This window comes from Cryptotermes secundus, unplaced genomic scaffold (assembly GCF_002891405.2).
Source record: "Cryptotermes secundus unplaced genomic scaffold, Csec_1.0 scaffold517, whole genome shotgun sequence".
NCBI lineage: Eukaryota > Metazoa > Arthropoda > Insecta > Blattodea > Kalotermitidae > Cryptotermes > Cryptotermes secundus.
Window position 1 is genome coordinate 2646 of NW_019725008.1, and position 24797 is coordinate 27442.

At 37.5% G+C, this 24797-nt stretch overlaps 1 protein-coding gene across 2 annotated transcripts; it reads right to left on the bottom strand.

Annotated features, from left to right (window-relative positions):
* Positions 1-1004: 1004 nt before the first annotated feature.
* LOC111863200 (4'-phosphopantetheine phosphatase) lies at positions 1005-24285 on the bottom strand (the record flags this gene model as incomplete). 2 transcript variants are annotated; one of them, XM_033750956.1, is given in 12 exon segments in its annotated part: positions 1005-1092; positions 1269-1421; positions 3157-3367; positions 4213-4375; positions 5417-5523; positions 8789-8960; positions 11385-11477; positions 11939-12122; positions 17589-17788; positions 19062-19165; positions 23461-23638; positions 23767-23843. In XM_033750956.1, coding segments are annotated over 11 exon segments (1572 nt in total), but the record flags the coding sequence as incomplete, so codon positions are not given.
* Positions 24286-24797: the final 512 nt, after the last annotated feature.

A 24797-nucleotide genomic window follows, 5' to 3' on the forward strand; every position in this document is an offset into this window, starting at 1 on the left:
TGACCTTACAAGCATATGTGGTTACGGACAGCATAACAATACTTTCTCCAAAGTGTCATAATATAAAGTAACAGAGCTGTAGGAAAATTAAACTACTCCATTACAATTACATATGTCATAATAGTATTCCACATGTTCCATTTCATAATCTGAATGCAGTGTTTCCAACATCACACTCCTGTAACCTTCACTTTTCTATCAATATTTATTCTAATGTTTAAAAATATTAATTCATATGTCCTCAACCACTGTTTATACCAGAATTGGAGTTTCTTATTCAGCAGAATATTAACTGTGGAAGATAGCGGACTATGTTCTAAAGCAAAATATAAATCCATGCCCTTTTGAAAAGTTTTAAAAATTACTGTTTATTTTTGTAAAATTGAATATCTCAAAAACTGTAAGGATAGCCATATCATGTGAGGCATTTGTTTTCTCTGAGCTCTATCAAACACAAAAAAGAAAAAAATCATGATTATGTCAAACAAGCATCCATTACCATACAGTGCAACATTTGACTTTAGTCGATGTGAAGAAATAATATTCTCCTTCCATTGTGTCGTTTAACTTCCTTCTCTGGGCTACGAAAATGCATTTTTACTGCATTTTTTAATATCTGTACCTTAAAGTGGCATTATTTTATGAAAATTGTGAAAAAAAAATATAGAACAAAAATGTCAAGTTTGAATGGTTCTCAAGCAATAAGCAAAAAAAAAAAAAACTTTTTAAAGTAACATGACTTAGAAAAATCTCAAGACATCTAAAGGAAAGGTATGAGTCTCCATGCTATCTGAAAGTCACATGGTGGGATCACACTCCTCCACATACTTTATTTCCAGATTATGAAAATTCTCCAACTAGAGGCACATCATGTAAGAATATGTAAATAATATAACATAACATGTACTTAATAAGAGGGCCATGAAAGGCAATTTTTTTCCTCTAATAATAAGGAAAGAACTATCATTGTTATGACCATGGTTAACAATCTGCAAGTTACTCACCAAAAGATATGGATCAGGAAAATCAAATTCCTTCATACAATGTTCAATTGTGTCCAGTAAGCTCCTCACGGACAAATTACCATAGGCACTACAAAATGAACAGCTCACATTATGATCTAAACAATCACAAAGAAGCTACCTAGCAATATACAATGCTGAAGCAAACTTAAAAATGAATTTGTATGTGAAAGGTACCAATATGCAAAACTGTAAAAGTTTCATGCTGTGGTGAAGTTATATTTCTGTATTACAGTTAAGACTTACAATGGCTGATGTTTGAGGTAATACAGCCTAGATACATATTTTTCCTTGAATTTAGATGCTCTCTCTTTGGCTGTCAGACTATGAGGTTGACTGCTGATGGCTCGGGAAACAAATTTGTCCACAGATTCTTCAAAACATTGGAGCCAGTATTCCCTGAAACAATGAATACTATCCTGACTTACATATTTCACATACTGAATTATATCAGTTTCTCTACAACAGCAATATGAATATGGTATGTTGTATGCCTATAGCAGATTGTTACTCCAAAATTGAACGTCATATTTCTCAAAAGTGGTTCATTATACCAAAATATATAAACACTATAAAACGTTAGTCTGCATGTATTTAATGAATTTTAACTGACTTATTACTCATTTAGTGGTTATGTGACAAGAAAACTTATTATATTCAGACCTTATGTACATTTCTCTGCAGATTTACAAACTGGAAAAATATTCCAATGTCAAAATTAATTAAATATATTTACTAACAATAAGATTTGTAATTTAAGATCTTAAAGTTTGTGATGATGGTGTATTAACATAAATATTAACTTTTTGGACATTGTCCGCTGTACTGTTTTTTATTTAAAAACAGCGTTTCAGAGATTGGACTGTCTCTGTCCTCATATGAAAGTCCACTCTGTTGGGCTCAATTGATAGAGCTAGTCCGCATCTCCGGGACATGACTTATAAACAAAAAACAGGATGACTGATAATGTCCAAAAAAAGTCAATAATTTTAAGATTACAGTTTCTTTGCATCTTTGTTAACTAGTAACATAAGCTCCATGATTTCAGACAGCAAGCGAACCATACCAACTGAGCAACCGCCGCTTGTCAGCGAAGTTTAGTGCAAACTCTTGCGGGAAGAGGGTGTCACATGGTCAGTGCAACGAATCCCCAGGGCCGTTAATTTCGGTTTTCTAGACCGGAGCCACTATTTCCTTGAAATAGTTCCTCAATTATCATCATTAGGCTGAGTGGACCGTTCCAGACCCACTACTTCCCTGAAAAAAAATCTGGTAGCGCCGGGAATCGAACCCAGAACTCTGGATCTGTAGCCAAGAATGCTGACCACTAGACCACAGAGGTGGTCAACTAGTAACATTCAATACATATTAAAAAAAAACCATTTTGGGGAACAGGTAACAAAATAAGTCTTTTATACATCGAACCATACCAAAAATTGCTTAAATTTTTGGTATGAAAATCTAAAGGGAAATGATCACATGGCATACATATGACACAGACGTGAACACATTAAGATGAATCTTGAGAAACAGGGTGTGAGGATGCAGACTGTGCCCACACTGGGATCTAGTGACAAGCTCTTGTTAAAATATTATGGCTCTTCTGCATCCTAAAAGGTGGAATATTTGATACCTGAGAGCCTCTTAGTTTCTCAAAGATTTTTCAGTTACATCTGATTTCAGAATATTGAAACAAGTATATTCTTAAGATTTCCTGAAAGAGGATTCTAAAAAGGACACAACTCTAATGCCAAAATTATTACTTTTATTGTATTTTTATATATTTATGGTTTATTCAATGATGATGTTGATAGCTCAGACACTACAATGTTAAATGGCAAAACAATTACTGAATACACAAATGGAAAGGCTGAGGAAGGACCTGATCAGTCAGCCCTAATGTGAGGTATGAACCCAACAATTGCCTGGAGGAACTGAGGAAAACTATGAAAAACCTCAGTCAGGATAGGTGGTGTCCTGGCATTACCATTTGAGTCAACTTGCATGATGTTGCTGTTGAAGATAATTGTTAACAGTGATGGTGCATGTTTTTAGGTCATATTGTTTCTACCTCTCTGAAGAGTCTTAAAAATAACCACAACAATGTGAATGTAAAGAAAGTTTTGTTAGGTACCTGGCCTCAGTGTCTTGTGTGAGGTCAACTGTGTCAGGTACATAATTAGCTGGATCACACAGAAGAGGGCAGTATGCGACAGCAGATTCCCAACGATCAATTTCCAGCTGATCTACAGGCACACCCTGTGTTGACAGAACCTGTATTGGAATGGGGCTGCAGAGACCTGAGCTACCGGCATAATTCTCCAACCAGGAATATTTATCTGCATCTGTAACACATGGCATTTCAGTATTTGTTTGGAGATTTGGTATGATGAAGACTGTATCCAGAAATGTGATATTTTTACAGCTTAAAGCCAGAGAATGGCTTTCAGCCACTGACTGTATATGGTGTCATGGTAACAAAAGAATATACCGATATCATAAAATACACCTTTTCTTCAAAATTTTAATTCTAACATAATAATTATATTATTTACTTCAGCTGCTGGATACTGTAAAATAAAAAACTCCATCAATGTGTTGCCACATCTGCTACACATTATTATGAGCAATTACTGCCAGAAAGAGAACCTGTTCCAAAGTTGGGCCCAAACAGAAATAAAACATTAAAGTTGTAAAAATGAAAAACTTGAAAGCCAAAATTATAAAAAAATCTTCAAAGTCAACATTACACCAGGCACTCCTGAAAGTAGGCCTAATTGCAACAAATGTGGACAATTTCCATCCAAGTGACTGTTTACAGAATGTCAAGTAAACAGGACCCATTATGTTACAAGCTGCAAGTAAAGATGCAATGACAGGTAGTAGATGTTGAAAACTGGAAAACTGTACTATAAAGTTTGAGAGCTAATTATGAGTCTAGGTATTCCAATGGGGACAATAATAAAATTCATATCATTTCCTTCGTGACACAACTGAAGCTCTACAAACAGATTCTTGTCATACTACAACAAAAAACTCTGGCGACACAAATGAGAAAACATTCCCTTAAAAAATTCCATGAACAATGACAGCGTAAGGACACTGCTGTTAATATCACAAACTTTTAGAACTATTTTCAGTTTAGGAAAATAGAAAGTACACCCCATTTGTGTATTACTGCACAACTCACCACACTCTTCTGCTCCCTTGAGGAAGGCTCCTATAGCCCCTAAGTAGCCTTCATGCCTCAGGAAGAGAGCCTGCACTTGACCTCTGCTCCAGTAGTTGATTGAGAAGGATACTGTATGCATGCTCAAAGGATGATTGCGGAGAAAATACCCACCAAAATACACCTGGACATTCATGAAACACAGAAATTATGCACATTATTAAATTCTATAATAAATCCAGTATAAAATATGAAGCACTGTGTGAATACTTCATCCTTGATAAAGTGCCTTTATTTGTGACTGCAATATTCCAGCCATCTTGGTGGATGTTTTGAAACTTTCTCTAATCCCACATACATGCGAATATTACAATCCCTGACACAGAACAATACTGCATCATTTGGTGCTCAGTAAATGACTGTCATTCAACACAAAAGCATAAGCATTTTTGATTTACTGTTTATAAAATGTTTCTGCGCTGTTTCTGAAATATAGCTGTTCCAAGGAAGGGGTAACTGAAAGTAAACTTCTTAGTCTTCCTCCTCCCACACAAACAATATAAAAGATATAACAAGTTTCAAATCTAAATTCTACCTAAAGTGCTTTAAAAAAGCTTGGCAAAGGAAAATATCTTGGAGAATTAGGATATACTAAATGTAATGAGGCAAGTACATAGAGAGGAGGGACTGGAATACATTCTGTCTGGCATAAAATATATCCATCAGTGGCTTAGCATGTTCAATATTTGTCTCTTTTCTTTCTAGGCTTTGCCTGCATTTAGTTGTCGCAAAGCACTAAATATGAAATATGTCTGCTTTAAATCATCCTGTACCATTATTTCAAAATTGATTCCCTTGAAATGTGTCCATGATTTAAGCAACATAACAAGTGAACACAACACTTTCAATTCAGCTACATAACAAAATACAGAGTTAAATATATTACTGCATAAACATCTAAAGATGTTTTCATCTTCTCCACCTGAAAAGTGGCATTTAGTGACTCAAACATCTTTTCCAAAACACTACAGAAATATGGGCCACATCAAACCACTACGGCTCTTGAAGACCTACACACAAACTTGTATATTCATTTCAAATATGCACCAGATCCAACTCCCTCCCCCCCAAAAAATTAGTTTAAGTTCATACATCCAAAATAATATTAATTGTGTCTGTCTTCATTTTCGTGTAATAAACTGTGGTTACTAGCACATTGGATTACCTTATTCAGCTTATGCATCATAGCATAAAGACTAGCCACTTGGCCTATATCGTTGCTAATGGTGAACAACAAACTGCGAGCCAGATCTGCTTCTGAGAACTGAGTATCTGCGAAGTAAAGAAAATATTGGATATTCACAAGCAAGGAATAACATCTTCCTATTGACAGCAAGTCCTGGAAGAACAAGAATCTACGAGCAACATCAGTATACTCCAATTTATGTGATATTGCAGTCCTAGAAAACATAAAAAATTCTGCCATACATTTGATGTTAAAAATTACAGTTATTTTCCTCAACGGATATTTTCCAGGATGGGAAACTTGGTGACTGTCATCTTTTCTTATTATTTAGAAGTGAAATTATATTCCAATAACTAAGAAAAAACATTTATACATATAAATATGGCATAATATAATGCTAAGCTGTGTTGCTGATGTACACATTTACATAAGCCTATACATGGGAGAAATTAGCATGACTTCCAAAACGTGGCAAAGAAAGATACAAGGCATATAATGAGCCACATATACAAAAAAAAAATGAAGAAAATTTGTCATAACAGGTATTAATATTTTGAAAAACAGTTAATACAATTAAGACACCTGCATAAATTGGATGCAGACTGAAATGCCTGAGCCAAATATTTTTTTTCCAGACCCATAGAATGAAGTGCTACAATCTAAACCTTCCCAATACTTCTGTTTCCAACCTCACTCCCATCAATTACGATGGGCAAACACTACAAAAAACAGGCACATACCCTGTTTAATAAACACAAAACTCCCATCTATTGTTCCTATATATCAGGCATGTCCAACTTCAAAGAGGTTGTGATCGACTTTCTAGTGTCAAAACTGCCAGTGATCTACCACCCTCTCTTACCGTCGTACTTTGCTTTAATAAAAAACATTGGTAAAAATAACACGCTGCATTATGTTTGTTGTAAAAGCAACATACAGATAACTTTAATACATACTTTCCCTTCAAAATCTGGATATAATCATATTATATTACAAGTGAATTTACATGATTTTCACTTATAATTTCCTTATAGGCCTATGAGATCAACCAAAAATCATCCCGCGATCAATGTGTGGGACATGCCTGCTATATATGAACCATTAGAAGGAGTGTCAAAGGCCAAAAGAGCAAATATACAGCAATCTGGATGCAACTAGAGTGTAGTAGTACATCTGCAGAGTTGGTGGACAAGGCTTCAGTGAAAAGTGCCGTCTTCTGGGATGTGGCGCTGCATAGACCTTGTGTGAACCGACATCTTGTACCGTATGGAGGCAATACGTTCCTCTGAAACATCAGTTCACACAAGATCTACATGGCACCACATTCCAAGAAGCTGGCATTCTTCATAGTCACTGGCGTGAAAACCTCAAATCTTACAAGATTTCAATGGTTGACCTGCATCTTCCAATAGAGGATACGAAAGGGTTGACATCCTTTGTCCATACTACAAATACAGTAATAAATTAGAAGACATATTTTTAAATTACTGATACCTAAATTACTGAACACTGTACTCATATAGAGGCTGTGTGGTGGGCAATGACATAAAACGTTGAGCTGTTCAGTAGCCACGGTCATGGCACTAGGAGGCAGGGTTTACTTTGTTCATGGGTTACTTGCTTTCAGTACTGAAACTATACAGNATGGGTAAACATGATTGCGAGAGACGATGGTGGTAACAGCGGTTACTATCGCTAGCGTTACTAGCAACACAGCGCCAGGCAACACGGGTGCTTATTACGTGGCCGTTTTCTGTATTGTATGATCGAGGCTACATGAGGCGCAGCAAAGGCTATTCACAGTCAGTCCTGGAGCTACCTCCGAGTTAGTCCTGGAGCGACCTCCGAGTTAGTCCTCGAGCTACCTCCGAGTTAGCCAGCAACCAGTCAGTTGTATTGTGGCATTTGGAGTATAGTATTTGTGATACTGCAGATAGCAGTAATCGTAAATCTGTAATTTGGGTGATTGTAAGTGCGAATGTGAAATAAAATTCGCTATATAAAATATGGCGTGAAGTTATTTGTCGCGATATACGCCCAATACGCGACAATAGTCACTGGCGTGAAAACCTCAAATCTTACAAGATTTCAATGGTTGACCTGCATCTTCCAATAGAGGATACGAAAGGGTTGACATCCTTTGTCCATACTACAAATACAGTAATAAATTAGAAGACATATTTTTAAATTACTGATACCTAAATTACTGAACACTGTACTCATATAGAGGCTGTGTGGTGGGCAATGACATAAAACGTTGAGCTGTTCAGTAGCCACGGTCATGGCACTAGGAGGCAGGGTTTACTTTGTTCATGGGTTACTTGCTTTCAGTATTGAAACTATACAGTGTCAATTTGTAAGATGATAAACTAGGAAGGTTTTAGAAGGAAAGAATTGTGGCCTAATGGAGGTATTCTCCTGACATTTGTGTGGAAGGATGTAAGAAACAAAAGAAAACCCCAGTCAGCACAGCCAGTACCCTGGTCAAGATACCGACTGAGCACCTCCCAAATACAAGCCTTCTAGACCAGCCTGTTTGCCATTTGGCAGCATGCAATGTTGTATTCCTCTTGTGCAGAGGTCATGTCTCACCGAATTGACCGTACTATATTGCAACTGATCTAATATAGGTGAGGGTGATTGTGGAGCAATTGGTGGAATGAAGATTGGCAGGGGAAACCGAAGTACTTGGAGAAAACCTGCCCCAGCACCCTTTTGTCCACCACAAATCTCACTTGACCAGACCCAGGATGGAAACCAGGCCGCCGCAGTGGGAAGACAGTGACTAATCCCTTGAGCTATGGCATGGCCAATATTCCTCAGTTTGTTTGGCTCTACTGTTCTCCAAAGAAACCAGAAATGGGGGTTTCACTGTAGTGCAAATACTGCAGCAACAGAAAGAAAACTGCTTGTAGAGGTGAAAGAAATTATTTTGAGCACACATGATATGTTGTAATAATATGCAGGAAGGATGAGACGGAATATAACGCACCAGGCATCAAACCTGGGAACACTTGTTCCCTTGCTCAGATTCACTTTGTGCCATGAAGAGTTCATCTGTATCAGTGCCTGTCCAACTATCTCTCCTTTGTGACAAGGGCTGATATGTTGTTAAATCGAGAAACATCACATGAGGGAGCCACTGTACATCTGCATAAGAAATATGTACTGCCAGCATTTGCAGATTTTCACCTTGGTAACAAAAGCAAAATTATCTAAATCAATAAGAAGTCCTGTGAAGGATTTTATTTTCCTAGTGAAAAGTCTTGTGACAGTATGAGTATGAGTATGAGATCATTTATGTAAAGGACTATGGTTCTCCCCGATGTCTACAACTACACAATACTTCACCTGCATTGAAATTGCGGTCCTTGTGACAATGCATAGCTTTTCCAAATGAAGATGCAATCAGATCACCAGGCAGTCCAAGCATTTTGTAGTCACCACCATATATGTCTCGCACCAACATATCAACATTTCGATGGTCACCCTTTTCTGCCAATTCTAATAACTCATCAAATTCCTGTGACAAACACAAATTACCTGTATTTTCATTACCGAAGGTACAACTCTCTCTTGCCTGCACTGTATGTCATGACTGATTACAGGTGACTGGCAAAAATGTGATGTTTAATTGCAGGTACAAAAATAAGATTCCTTCAAACTGCATAATCATGCTGTTAACTGAAACATGGTAGTTTTTTCTTTATTGCTAGTGGGGTGGGACTAAGTCCCTTGCACTGCGGCCACTTCTGGCCTATTGCACCAGCCCCAGATGATAGGTGAGGGTGATTGTGAAGCAATTGGTGGAATGAAGGTTGGCAGGGGAAACCGTAGTACTCGGAGACAACCTGCCCCAGCACCACTTTGTCCACCACAAATTGCACTTGACCAGATCTGGGATCGAACCCGGGCCGCCGCAGTGGGAAGCCAGCGACTAACCGCTTCAGCTATGGCACGGCCTAAATATAGTAGTTAGTACATTTTGGAATATTTAAACCTAGAGTGAGTTCAGATGTAGCACACATATCAGTATTTCATATATTCACTAAACTGATGATCTGGAACTTGTTGGGGGAAAGCAATATGAGAGATACTGTGACACTAACTCCTATGTTTTATGTTACTTTGTTTCAACAATGCTCAACTAAAGATTTCACAAATTACACACTACAGTATATGGATATATATTACAGTGCAGATACCCATCACAAGCAGCCGTCATAGTTGTTGAGTAAACAATCTGCTTCAGTCAATAGGGCCTGGGTTCAAACCCTGGCCAGGAAACCAGCTATCTTGACTGAGGATTTTCAAATGCTCCTTCGTAACTTCCAGGAAAATTTTAGGACAGTAACTGACATTAGACCACAACTGCTTCCTTCCATTAACTTTCCAATACATTATTCTCTAAATCATGCTACCATTCGATAATAAACAGACCGAGTTGCCAACAACATCATTAAAAAAACACAAATAAATAAACATATTCATCACCCATGAAAGTCATTGTTCATCTGGTTCCACCGAACTTATGAAACTATATATTATGTATTATAAATAATTAAGTTCTGATTAACCTCACACAAAATATGTCAAAATATTCTTCTGTGATGCTTAATCCCATTTATAAACCAAACTGACAGCAATCACTGATACAGATTCTAAAATATTATATCACTAACAACTCAAACTGGGACAACAATGATACTGTACAACAAATGCTACACAGTTCAAAGAATGATTGATTCAGTTAGTGCAGAAGTACATAATTTCTTTAATTCAGAAAATATGAAGTGTTGCCTGGTTTATTACAATGTACAAACATAAAATATAACCATAACTGTAAATAAATTATAATACAATTCAATAGCATAAAAATTGAAAATTACATTTAAATGTAAATGCTTCAGAACAACAAACAAATACTGCATCATGGAATAGCACTGTGCAGAAAGCTTTACCCACTTGCTTATTTGAAATTTACGACATTACTGGAATCCATACCTCTGAAGGTGGTACTGTTGTACTTTTATCATCTGAGATTCCCTCTGTTATTTCGCAGATGTTACCTACATACCAGTTGGTGCTACAGCCCCGGGTGAGCCCTGGCCTCATCTACAACCAGTCTCCACAACCAATGTGTGCTGCCATAGGAATGGATCCAGGCATGATGGCCCAAGGCTGGTTATGTTTCTGAACAAAATTCTTTTTATAGGATGAGGTTGTTAGCCTCATGCCCAACCCCCAACCTGGAGGACCAGGGTATCTCTCTTAGTCTTGACTCTACCCTTTGACCTTCCCAGCATGGGTGACCCTACTGGTAGTTAAACTACCGCTGGCATAGGTCTCCAGGTCACAGAGTCACACAAGCCCCACCACCATGATTTAGCAGATGTTGCAATTATTTAATTTTTAGCTAGCAGACTATACCATGTATTCAAAAACAGGCTAGTCACATTCATGTATGCATATATAACAAGAAAAGGGAACAAATTTACCCATATGCTAAACTGTGCTTTATTATTAGATTGTTTATGTAATTACATACACAACAGAAACCTAGTATTTGAGCATCGGTAGTTACACATGTTTTGGTAAGACAACAAACATTTACAGAACTGTGGACTGTAGTGCCTACAGTTTATGTAATTACATACACAACAGAAACCTAGTATTTGAGCATGGGTAGTTACAGATGTTTTGGTAAGACAACAAACATTTACAGAACTGTGGACTGTAGTGCCTACAGTTTATGTAATTACATACACAACAGAAACCTAGTATTTGAGCATGGGTAGTTACAGATGTTTTGGTAAGACAACAAACATTTACAGAACTGTGGACTGTAGTGCCTACATGAATACCTGAAACAATCTCAAGAAGCAACTGAGAGGGAAGTGTAATTATTATAATACATTCAATATTACTATCAAACATCTTTTCATACCTTGGCTTTTGTCAATAATGAGCCCAATCCCCAGAAAGTTCCTCCACCTGTTGCTGTACCACCAATTCTCTCATATGAGCCCTCTGATTCCACCTACAGAGTAACAAACACAAATGTACTTATAAACATACAGACACACACACACACTGTAATTACTAAGAGAACCCACAAAAAGCTTCACTCAGGGTAGCCAACCTCTAAGTCAAGACTCACTGAACACTCAACTGATTGAGACACATGGTCTGGAAGTACTGTAAAAATGACTGACAGAAAAATGAACACTTTTGGATATGAAATAGAATCTTGAAATAGGTTCATTAAGAGTCTGTTTCATATGCAATACTTTTTTTGGATACAGCCTTCATGTGACAAGCATACTTTGTGTATACTGGCAGTCCGCAAACAATTAGAAATTCACTGTGATCTGAAATATCTGTATATGGCACAGCAAAAGATTTACCTGGATTATCATGTTGATATTATTATGGAAAATAATGTGAAGCAATCTATTATAACATGCAAAAAAAAATCACTGTTAATCCAGTAAAAACAACCTTCATTATGCTAACACCAGATCCAATGTTGACTAGTAAATATGGGAAAATATTTGGATCAGCAGTCTGGAACTTGTACTCAGGATTGCCATGCCGTTGGTACATAAATGCTTCATCTGAGATGTTCTTCAGCAGGAAATTGCAACCTTTGATGAGGCAGCTCATCTCATCTTCCTTGTCAACTCTGTTGAAATGAAGATACCAACTGTACCAGCAACATACTTGAGAATACTTTCACTTAGCTACTATACATAAACTTCCACATTCCAGTAAATGTAAATATTTAACTCTAGTATACATTACACTTCAGGCAATATCTATTATCACTTACAAAAAGAAACTCTTGGATTTTCAAATTACTGCTACAGCACACACATCAGCAGCCAACAAATTAAATGCTTTATAAATCATATGTTGTGTGTTCCTACATTTCTTTCTTATTGTGTTGTCTTAATTTTGATGGCTGTGATGTGTATGTGTGTGTGCATCCACACACACTAGCCACCACAGTGCATGAAACCAAAAACATCAAGAAAACATAAACAGCACAACCACAACAACAAAGACTGAACATAAAAAAAATAAAAAGAAACACGTGGGCTATTCAGAAGGTAACCTCCATTTATTTTAGGCAACTAATGTAGGAGCAAGGAAGAGCTCTTGTATGTGAGGTAGCATCATGTGAGTCATTGCCTTGTAAACCAGCACACAACTGGTCACCCAGTGTTTGTTCTTGTCTGTACAGAGTAAGTTATAATGTGTTCTGTGATTGATAATCCAGCCACCTGCAAAATTCACCTTGTTATCCACTTTCTGCACACTAAAAGCATGAGTGCTGCCGAAATCCATTGTGAATTCTACCCCATTTATGTAATGAGTGAAGGAACTGTAAGACAATGGTGTAGAATGTTCAAAGATGGGCGAATAAATGTTCATGATGAAGAGAGAAGTGGTTGGCCATCTGTAGTGAGTGATTATCTTGTTCAAAATGCCAATCAAACAATTTGTGAAAGATGGCACTTTATAATTTCAAAATTTTCATGTGAATTTCCACTGTTCTCTATGAGATTATCAGTTAGGCAAGGAAATCACAAGTTTTTCGCCAAGATGCTCGTGGGTGCGCACGAAACACAGAAAATGGCTTTGACTTTGACATTTTCAGAGCAATACCACAAAGATGGTGATGAATTTCTGTCACATCGCACGAGTTAACAGGAGATGAAACCTTCATTTCATTTGTATGTTGAAACCAAAGTGCAGTCAAAGCAGTGGATGCACACACATTCACCAAACAAGCCAAGAATGTTTAAACAAACATTGTCTGCGATGGCTGCTGTTTTCTGAGAGAGGAAAGGACTGCTGATGGTGAAATTCATGCAACAAGGGACCACAATAACATCAGAAGTGTATTATGAAACATTAAAAAAACTGCATAGGGCCATTCAGAACATAGGCATGGAATGCTGTCATCCAGTGTACATCTCCTCCATAACAATGCATGTCTGCATACAGCTGCTCGCACTCGAACACTGCTGGAGCATTTCAACTGGGAGTTGCTTGACCACCCTCCTGACAGCCCTGATCTTGCTCTGAGTGACTACCACCTGTTTACCTACCTGAAGAACTGGTTGAGATCACAGAATTTTAGCAGTAATGAAGATCTGAGGGACGGTGTCTAAACATCTAAACATGGATGAGCTCACAGGTGGCAAATTTGTTTGACACAGGCACACAAAAACTTATTCCCTGATGGGACAAGTGCCTCAATTCTGGTGGTGACCATGCTGAGAAGTGTGTACAAACATTTTGCATATAGTAAAAATTCTTCTCTCTTTGCTTATTTTGTTTACAGCTCACCAGAGGTTACTTTCCAAATAGCCCTCATATATGAATGTAACAGCACACCATTTTAAAATATGTAACAGTATTTTAACAAGAATCCAACTTAGGGCTTTAAGAAACAGACTTTTAGGATGACACATCTTGCTTGCCATAAAATACTGAACACAATGTACCTACATGATTCATCACATATACCTGATGATGGCCACACATTGCCAAAGCATGTCTTAAATATACATAAAAACATGGACTAAATGGTGTCCTAACCAACAAGCTACGAAAATGTTGCACTGCAAGACTGTATTACAAGTATATACCAAGGAATCTTGGAACTTTTAGTAACGAAACTCATGTCTGTTTACATATTAGAGAGGCAAATCTAAGTAGATATATATTTATAATTTATTAAATGGCAGCATGTCATGTATAAATAAGACGTCATTTTCCCAAAATTATGCCTGTTTCAGGCCCCTTACACATGCACACATAAACAAAAGTTAAATCTACATGAAATGTATGATTTGTCAAAATGAACATCACACTATACATCTACTGGGCATTAAGCAGGACTGCGAGCAGCAACAGAGTAGGGTATAGTTGCCTCTCACTGCATATAACAGTGTTGTTTCTTTTATATAACTACACATACAAATGTACAGAAAGATAATTTTTGACCAAAGTACAGGAGATAAGGTATAGAGAAATTGTCTGCCACTGTATGAAGTAACCTTCAGTTCAATAAGCCTCTGGGCTTTATCTAGCGTCTGGTGTTCAAAAGAACATTAGCAAATGCCTCCCACCCTTGCACCTGAGGAAAGAAACAAATCAAATTCCCAAAATGATGTATGTGTTACTTTGAATATCACATGATATACAAAATCCAAAAACTCAGTAATCCTGTAGCAATTAACTAGTTTTATTAACACAGGACCACATGATGTATTCCCGTGGATAGAATTAAAAAAAATGTATTGTGCCTAGTCTCCTTGTTATATTCACACAGAACATTTTCACCCTACAAAATAAACAAAGCTCTCATACTAAAACATCACTTTAAAGCTTCCTTAGTGACATATGTTTTGCTTGAAGAAGTAAGATTAATAAGTTTGAAATGGACATCTCAGAGCCATGTAATGACTGTACCAATTTGTTTTATTAGCTGCACTTTCAAGTTTCCATTTATTCTTCATCTGTTTGCAGTAAAACACTGGTGTCTTGTTATTTCAGTATCATTAGTTGTGATGCAATGTATTAGTCACCACTCTTTCTGCTAACTTTCACATAGTTACAATACAATTATCACATACTGATAATCATGAGTACAATAATAAACATCACATGTTTGATCAGCCTTCCAAAGACTGCATCAAGGCCATCTGTGACGTTTCACAAAGTCTTGTCAGGGGGATAATTTTTTCTTCTCATGTGAAACTGTTGCTCATCTCAACCACTTTCCTAAGTTTCATGCAACTCGCTCACTCACGGAGCTGAGCCGTTCTTGAGAAGCCGCCAACTGTGCAGCTACTCAAAAACTTCCTAGCATTTTATGGAACCCAAAAGGTTCATTACTGTATTCACAAGAGCCATCCACTGGTCCCTATACTCAGGCAGATCAATCTCCCTTAAGATCCATTTCCATGCAGTCCAGCCACCTATGTCTTGGTCTTCCTAGTGGTCTCATTCTTTCTGGCTTTCCCTCCAATATCCTATATGCATTCTTCTTCTCCCCCATTCGTGCTACATGCCTTGCCAATCCATTCGCCTTGACTTGATCATTCTAATTATACTTGGAGAAGAGTACAAGTTACGAATCTCCTCATTAAGCATTCTCCAACCTTCTGTCACTTAATCTCTCTTCGGTCCATATATTCTCCTCAGTACCCTCTAAAACACCCTAAATCTATATTACTCCCTTAATGTCAGAGAACAAGTTTCACACCCATACAGAACCACGGGCAAAACTATACTTTTTACATTCTAATTTTTATGTTTTTGGACAGCAGATGAGAAGACAAAAGGTTCTGGGCTGAATGGTAGCAAGCATTATCTGAATTCAATCTCCTCTTAATTTCCTCCTGAATCAGGTTTGATTTATTATAGTAGTTCCCAAATATCTGAACTGTACCACATTTTAAAAAACGTCTGTTAGCTATTTTTAAGTCACAACTTTACCCTGCATTCCAGTGACAAGACAGAAACATATATTTAGTTTAATATATTTACTTCTTGACCAACCTCCTTACTAGCATCAGTTAAAGTGTGTGGGTTTTTCTTTATTGTATCTATATTATCACCGAGTAGATTCACATCACCAGCATAGACCAGCAGCTGTGCCCCATTTAATTTCAGTCCCACATGGTTTTCCTGGACCTTTCTAATGGCATACTCTAAAGCAAAGTTGAAAAGCAGTGGCAATAAAGCATCACCATATTTTAGACCATTCTGGATAGGAAAATTATCAGACAAATGTTTACTTACACGGACTTTACTAAATATTTCGTTTAAACCCATTTTAATCAGCCTAAATAGTTTCATTGATATCCAAAATTCTATGAGAATACTGTACAATACTTCACTCCTGACTGAATCACAGGCATTCTTGAAGTTTACCAATAGCTGATGTACTGCCTCATTGCATTCCTATTTTTTCTTGCAGTATCTGATAAATGCAAAATATCTGATCAGTAGTTGATCTGTTATGTTGAAACCCACACTGATGATCCCTAATAATTTCATCTATATATGGACTTAACCTTGAGAGTAGAATATTGGATAAAATTTTGTATGAAGTTGTTAGCAGTGATATCCCACAGTAATTACTACACTCAGTTTTATCATCCTTCTTGTGAACTGGTAAATCAGTCGACTCCTTCCACTGATCAGGCAATTTTTCCTTATTCAAAATAGAATTAATCTGCATATGGATCTTAAAACATAGTATTTCACCTCCTGCTTGAATCAGTTCTGCTGGAATTTCATCACTACTTGGTGATTTATACCTTTTCAACTTTGCAATAGCAATTTCAACATCAAAAGTGCTAGGACCAGGTGCTAATGGCTCAGCTGTATGTATTTCCATCTACCTAACATCACTGATTCTATGTACATTCCATAACTGAGAGAAGTGGTTCTTCCACTTATTCAGAATGTTTTGGGAATCTCACACAACAAACCAGTAAAATTTAACATTTTGATTACTTTTCAGGCTGATTTCCATTTTATTTGAATGATAAACTTATTTCAAACTTACATTTAAATACCCTGTGTCTATTACTAAAAGGCAAAAAAAAAAATCTGGTTCTGAACATGCTGATGAATACAAACATTTCAGTCATTTACCATTTTTCTTCTGACTTGGTGTTTATGAATGCGAAATGAGCAACAATTTCCTAAAAAATTTCTCAAGGATTTGAAATTATGAAACTTTTCACAGATTTTATATTTTTCTTGGTACTAACTACTGTAACTGTCCTTCATGTCTACATTGGCTCTTCTTAAATCCAGCTGGAAGTGCCTTAGAATGATGTAGTAAAACCGGCTAACTTGTAAGTATTGAATATTACAGCAAAACTTTATTTTAAATCCTTATATAATATTATGTTATAAAATAATTTCACTACACTATTCCCTGTGTATACAATGGGGTACTTTCAGAGTGGATATACATAAATTAACACTTATGACATGATGGCATGACAATAATAAAACTACACACTACACATTCCATTTCCAAAATTATTTCACATGTTCACTAAGGGTATATCTATTCTACCTCATATCATTCCAACTGATTATAAATTAAGCTTACGAGAGTCCAAGCTTCTGTTGAAGAAGTTCAGTGTATTTGTATGCTCCACCACCTGTTGCTTTGATGCTCTTGCCAATCATCTTGTCCCGAGTGTTAACCAAATTCACTTGAACGAAGTCCAGACAACTTTCAATATACTTTGTTTCAAATTTAACGAAATGCAGCCTTGCTCCTTCTGAGACTTCATACACACGATGGTCCTGCATCAGTAATATATAATAAGGTATATATTTTTATGATTATTATTAATGTACTGTTGGATTATTCAAAACTAAGAAGACTGAGCTTACACGATACAGAAACTGCAAATATAAGCTTCTGCATAAAACAGGAAACTCTATGGGAGAATGCTGTAATTACCATTGTGTACAGTTACTGTTATGAAAAACTGATACGATTTTTAAGAGAAAATGCGATAATTTAAATTACGCGTTATTTAGAAGGCACATGTCCATAGTGAAGAGACTCCAAATATCATCAGTTCTTCAGGCACTACATTTTTCCCCTTCTTGAACAGTTTTTTGGCATAACCAATAACAATTAATGTCACACTCTGTCACAGATACATTTTCCCCTATCCCATTTCCAGCACAATGATAAAATAACAGAGCAAACTGAATATGTGGACCAAGAACATGGCACCCACACCCAAATGTAAACAAGTAAGAACACTGATCCATGTTGCACTTACAGAGCATAAGTAAAGTAAAGATATCCCTGTAACAGGCCATGGAGGCCCACAGGATTGTGAGATGTTGAGGTTCCCACATTTTCTAGACAATCGGCTCACAGATGGCGGTAAGTTTGTGAGCCTTACGTGCCAGCCACCCTTTACCCCCAAGAACATTCCAAGAATATTCCTGGTATTCATTTCCACTCATTTCTCTTAGAGGCTGAGTCGACCCCAGGGCCATTGTGCAGCTGAAAGGATTAGGTAAACTGAAAAAATCCACCTCATCGGGATTCGATCCTGCAACCTTCCAGCTTGTAGCATAGTCCCTTAACCAACTATGCTACCGCATACCTCTCAGTACATATGTAGGAACAATTAAAAGCACAAAGGTCATCTATGATATGGAACTCAGAAACATCCAATGTCAGAAATTTACCTGTAGAAGTAAAAGTAAAGATAAAGCTGTCCTAGTGCTTAAGCACCATGATATCAATACACACAGGGAAGTGGATGAGACATTCCTAACATCAGACGTTAGCAGTCAAGAGGTCAGCTCCCGACTCTAGAAACCTCAACCTCAGTACAATGGGACCCCAGTAACCAATAGGCATGAAGCTAGGTGAGTCCCAGAGCCAGTGTGGACATGTTGAGAAAGAGAACAATCCCTGTCCTTGCTGTAAATCATACCTTGCCATCCAGCCTGTAGCCAGTCACTTCACAGGCTGAGCTATTCTAGTGCCTGTGCAACAAGAAATTTGTGTTATAGGGCAGCATACAAAACAGTAATAAAATTAATATACCTCATCAGCAGACTGCAAAGACTGTCCATCTTCTTTCTCTGTTTCATAAATGACTCGACGATGAGATACTGTTGAATAATAGGCAATTTTGGTGAGAGACCCACCTGAAAAATAAATTTGTATATATATTTATTTATGATGGTCAAAAGCCAAATACAGTATTCACTGCCTTAACATTATAATTATAAAATATACCAGCTTAATTTTTTTTTTAATTTTTCCACAGCCTTCACGCCAGTTTTTTTAATTCGCTTAGTGGGGGGTGGAGTCCAACTGGGTCCACTCAGCACAGTGGCCACTGATTGGCCTATTGTAGCCTGCCCCAGGTGATTATGATGATGGAGAATTTGGTGGAATGAAGACTGGCTGGGGAAACTGAAGTACTCGGAGAAATGCCGCCCCAGCGCCACTTTGTCCACCACAAATCCAACTTGACCAGACCCGGGATCGAACCCGGGCTGCCACGGTGGGAAGCTATCGACTAACCGCTTGAGCTATGGCACAGCTTTTGCGCCAGTTATTTGTCTGGTTAAAAACTACAGTTTATACACATGACTGCACACAAAGCTTTTCCAATATAAGCTAAGTCTCTACAGGTCTTCTATAAGACAGGATTTACTGAGGCTATATAGTTTCAACATGGAAAGCATCCTTAAATAACCCAAGGAGAATAAAAAAGGATTTATGTGGAACTCTCAATGTAGCTAGGGTACAGAGGCAGGCTCTTGCAAACATGGTATTCAACCTTCAGTTTCCATAAAAGGTGGTGAATTCACTGAACACCTGGGAGACTCTCAGTTTATCAATAAGCACTGTGCCATGGAGTTGGCACCTTAGTTACAAAATTGTGAATGACGTGACACACTCTGAAGAAGTATATAATAGCATTAACAGGGATGAAATTTGAGCAGTAGCTCAGATGAAATACAATCCCACATATGATGAATATTATTGATGCTTAAAAAAATTATGAGCAGTACCGAGTGCTTCTTAAAATCTGATGGAGCTCTCTGGGATTGTTGCCACTCCAATAGTGCATAATCTGCTTGTTGACATATCCAGATAGGTGAAAATGTGCCTCATCACTAAAGAAAACAAGTGCATCAGGGGATAAAGTTTCCAATAACGTTTCGCAAGCCATTATCCGGTTCTGGAAATCACATGGTGACAATTCTTGCACAACAACCATCTTATAGGGATGGAAATTAAAATGTTTGTGAGTAATTCGGTGCATTGAACGATTGGATATGTCTAGGGTGACTGCATGTTTGCGAGTGGAGTGTCTTGGCGATCTCAAAATCGACTGTCGAACTGCCTCCACATTTTCTGGCGTCGTAACGGTCCGTTGTAGTCCTGATATTTTCACCACACTCCCGGTTGTCTTAAAGTTCTCTACCCACAAAACAAACGATTTCTGGTCAGGAACCGGACCTCTGGGCTTAATTCTGAAGTGAGTACAGAATGCACGCTGCACTGCCACGTAGGAATGGTTGTTTGAAAAATAGGCTTCGACAGCAAACGCACACTGCTCATTCGTCCAACTCATGTTTCCTACTGAGGGGTATTAGACAGAAACTTCCATGACTGCTGCATTCACCGAGCCTATCCCCACTTTTCTGTGACCTCCCCTCCCTTCACAATGCATCTTCACAAAAAGAAAGTTTCTGCGCCCCATCCTGTATTTTAAACCTACAATGACACATGGTGTTGAAATATGGGGTGTCTACGAAAAGACAGGGATAAAATAAAAATTATGTACATTGGGAAACAGGCTGAATGGCCAGAAATTCTTCTCTTCTCTACAGCATCCAGAGAGACCCTGAGGTTCACCCAGCCTTCTACACAATGTGTACTATGAACTCTCTCCCCGGGGCTAATGCATGTGGGGCATGAAGATGACCACTCACTTCCACCTAATGTTGGGGTCAAGAAAGGTGGAGCTATACCTTCACACCTCCCATGTCTTCATGGAGTTGTGCTTAAATATTTAAACACAGGGACAGCTTTACTTCCTTATCTTTAATGAGCATGTAAGAAGATGGATACAAACCAAATACCTCCTTCTACCTGGCATTATAAGGAAGCATTATAAGATTCAAAGAATGGCTCAGATAGAAAGATGACTAAAGTGACAAGCAATAAAAACAGAGGAGACACATAGAATCAAGTATAAAAATTGAAACTGATACGCTTAATTCTTGAACCAACTGATGAACCGGCATTCTATGCATCAGGCCTATAGACATAAGGCTTTGGGGAGGGGGGAAAGAATAAGAAGAAATTAAAAAAAAAGTAGATATCTGCAGACACTTTATTCACTGACTTAAACCTTTTGTGAAAATGATGCCAAAATAAAATGCAACTTTAAGACACAAACAACAGCGGATGGGACTGACAATTTACGCATGCAACAGCAAGAAAAACTGTAATGTATTGATGAGAAAAACGGTAACAAGGGCAATTCCCAGCAAAGGGTTACACATTTTAGCATGGCTTGTGAAACTAAGCATAGAACATGTTGTTATTTATCTTTATTTTCTGCATCCTGTTGTGTATCATGTAAAAAAGGTACACTCATGGGTTGTCAACACAACAGTTAGTTATAAACTGATGTTAAATGTTTTAATATTTGTGTTATAACCCAAATATAAAACATTTTAAATATTGGTTTATAATCAACTGTTGTGAGGATGGCCCTTATGTTATTACTTGTCCAATATACAACACATCCTACCATAACTGTTTCTCAGACATTACTTAGTGATGCCAACACTGCATAAAAGTTACCAGTGCAGATACTGTTCATACCAATGTGCTTCTTCAAGGAGTGCATTTATTACAGGGCAGGTTATGTTAGGTTTAATTCTGTTAGTTATGGGATTTTGAGTTTCTCACAATGGTGACTATGACAATTACTGTCTACTGGAACTGATGATACGCGGACTTGAAAAACATTCCTCTGAATGATCTACCAAACTACATACATGATGTCACATTCCAGAAGACAGTAATATCCACAGTTAGTTCAGTTTTTCTTAAATTACTTCTCTTTTTAGACATTTATGATATTAAAATATTGCCTTGTGACTAGTGTGGCAGGAGGTAGCTGTAACATAAATTGCACTATCATATGTGTTAGTTCCAGTAACCAAAAGCAGAATCCAAACTGAATGACAAGGAATGGGTTAAGGATACTTAGCAGAATTCTGTGTCTAATAACAGACTTCATAAAAAAAAAAACATTAGACCTGTCCATGATTCTCAATTCACATTTTCGGTCACAATGTCTCACATGTTGTCACTATAGTCAGATGTCGGATTTCAAGTTGTCATAAGAGAATACAGTCTTCTGGGTGTGATGCCATACAGTCTGGTACTCTTTTGGAGGAACCCGCTGCCTCCATCGTCAAGGTAGTTCTGTCCTGAAGATGAAGGCAGCATGTCTCAGTGTCACATCCTAGATGATCACAATCTTAAAGCATTTTAATAAAAAATAATAACACTTCATGTTATCACCCTAAGTACACATAAGAAAAGAATATCAGGTTAGTCTTGTGATTCATTTCCAATCCCTCCTCATTAAAAATGCTTCCATCAATTTTCATTATTAACATATGATCTATGCAAGACTTTGCTAATCACACTGCATTATGCTTGTATCTGTCTGCTTGAGGGTTACGTCATGATGATAGTTGAAGTCAGATAGGCACTTCAAAAACATTCACACCACACAACTGCTGTACAGGCAGGGACTTCATTGTATGATGTTATCATGCTGCCTTATGTCCACTGGATGTTACAGTACACTAGTCCTGGCCAGCTCACTTTCCAAACATATTTGCAGCATCATATATTGAAGACTCTGTACATAACCAAATTTTGGTACATTAAGATGCACATCACCATACATCTTCAACTTAACTTTATATATTACATATATCGTGCATTACGAAATATCACTGTTTTTGTTCATGGTTTATTTAGCGACAATGACAGTGGCTCGGACTATGTATCACTGAATTACAGGATCATTGAATGATAAACTGGGCAGAATATGGTAAGAAGCAGTCATAATATAATTTGAGGTTCTATCCTGGCCGATTCCGGGAGGGGCTGGGTAAAATCACGAAAACACTCGACCACTATAGTTGCTGCCCCGGCCGACGTTCGAATCGGGCAACTCCCAAATATGAGTCGAATGAATTTACACTTAACCATATTGCTTGGTGAAACCTCCATGTTAGTACTATCGCAGTGCTCTAAACACGAATAAATCATCTACTTCTGATGGATTCAAGCACACGGCTGTAAAATTATTTGGTATATATTATTCTTTGTGTTATCTATGAAAAAAGTGCAGTAGTTACAATTATATGTACAAAATTCTTTGGCAACTTACCTATATCAATTGCGAACCTTTTCGCATTTTTTAAGTTACCAAAAACCTCCACAGTGTCCGGTAATTCAATACTTTTCGGATGACTCTGTGTATCCATTCTGTTCTGCACACATCAATTATACAAGGTACAGACATAACTTCGCCGATTTCACGGCTGGGAAGAACACGAAGACACGCTCTGCCAGTTCCAACAAAGGAAACAATAGTACCATATATCTTCCTACATAATAATAAATATACTTATATAATCTCACTTTTACTACACTCAGCAAATCATCCTTACTACACGCATTTTGTACTACTCACTTCTGCTACCAATTCCATATGTCATCTGAATTCACCAATGAGAGAACAGAATACTTCTATACGTTCTATACGATGAAAAAACCGCAAACAAAACAAGAGTGCGTCCGTGCCGGTCACTTCTTCTTCTTCTTCCTCTTCTTCTTCTTATTGTTGTTGTTATTGTTGTTGTTGTTAATCTGCGTTAATTGATATTGTCCTGTCCTGATTTAGACAAGGAATTGTTGAGTTGCGGATTCTACGAATGGGAAAGTCTATCCAATAACCAAATTAAATACATATAAACTTACACATTAAATACTAGAAGACCTCAAACAGCAAAATTCATACTGTAGAAATATTCTGCGACCTTACCGGGGTTTTTGACAGTGTCAGTCATATGCCGTTGTACACAGAATCCATAGAATTGCCTTGGTACATATCGGTACATATTAAATTGGAATGCAGGCTTCATAAACTTCATAAAGTGGAGGTAGATGGCAGACCATCACACGAAAAAAATCCTGCCCCAGCAAGAACACTCAAAAGACAGCCACAGCCACCAAACCAAACCAAACTATAATACAAATAAAACAAATAGGTGCAGCTCAAGGGCACCAAAATTAAAACAGTTAACCAAATTAACCAGAAGTAATCTGAGGCAACTGCATAAGAGAAACAAAAACAGCTCTACAATGTACAGCATTAACCACAACAAACTGTACACCCAAAGATGGCCAGATAGGCTGAAAGGGGATCAAGCATGTACTGTCAGTAATGAAAGCCAGCAAGTGAATAGCAACTGAAGTTGCACCTAGATGGCATAAACATAAAACTCAAAAGTCATCTATGCAGCACAACAGGCTGCAATATAACATTCGGAGATAGAAAGTTATGATAAGAACTTACACATGATAACACATGTGACACTGAGATAAGTACACAACCCACAAGACTTGGTATGAATGCAATCTCAAAACCTGTGCTGTTTGCTGATGATACTGATATGTCTCTAAACCCTGTGGAGTGTTATGAAGTTATCAGGCCAAAGGTTA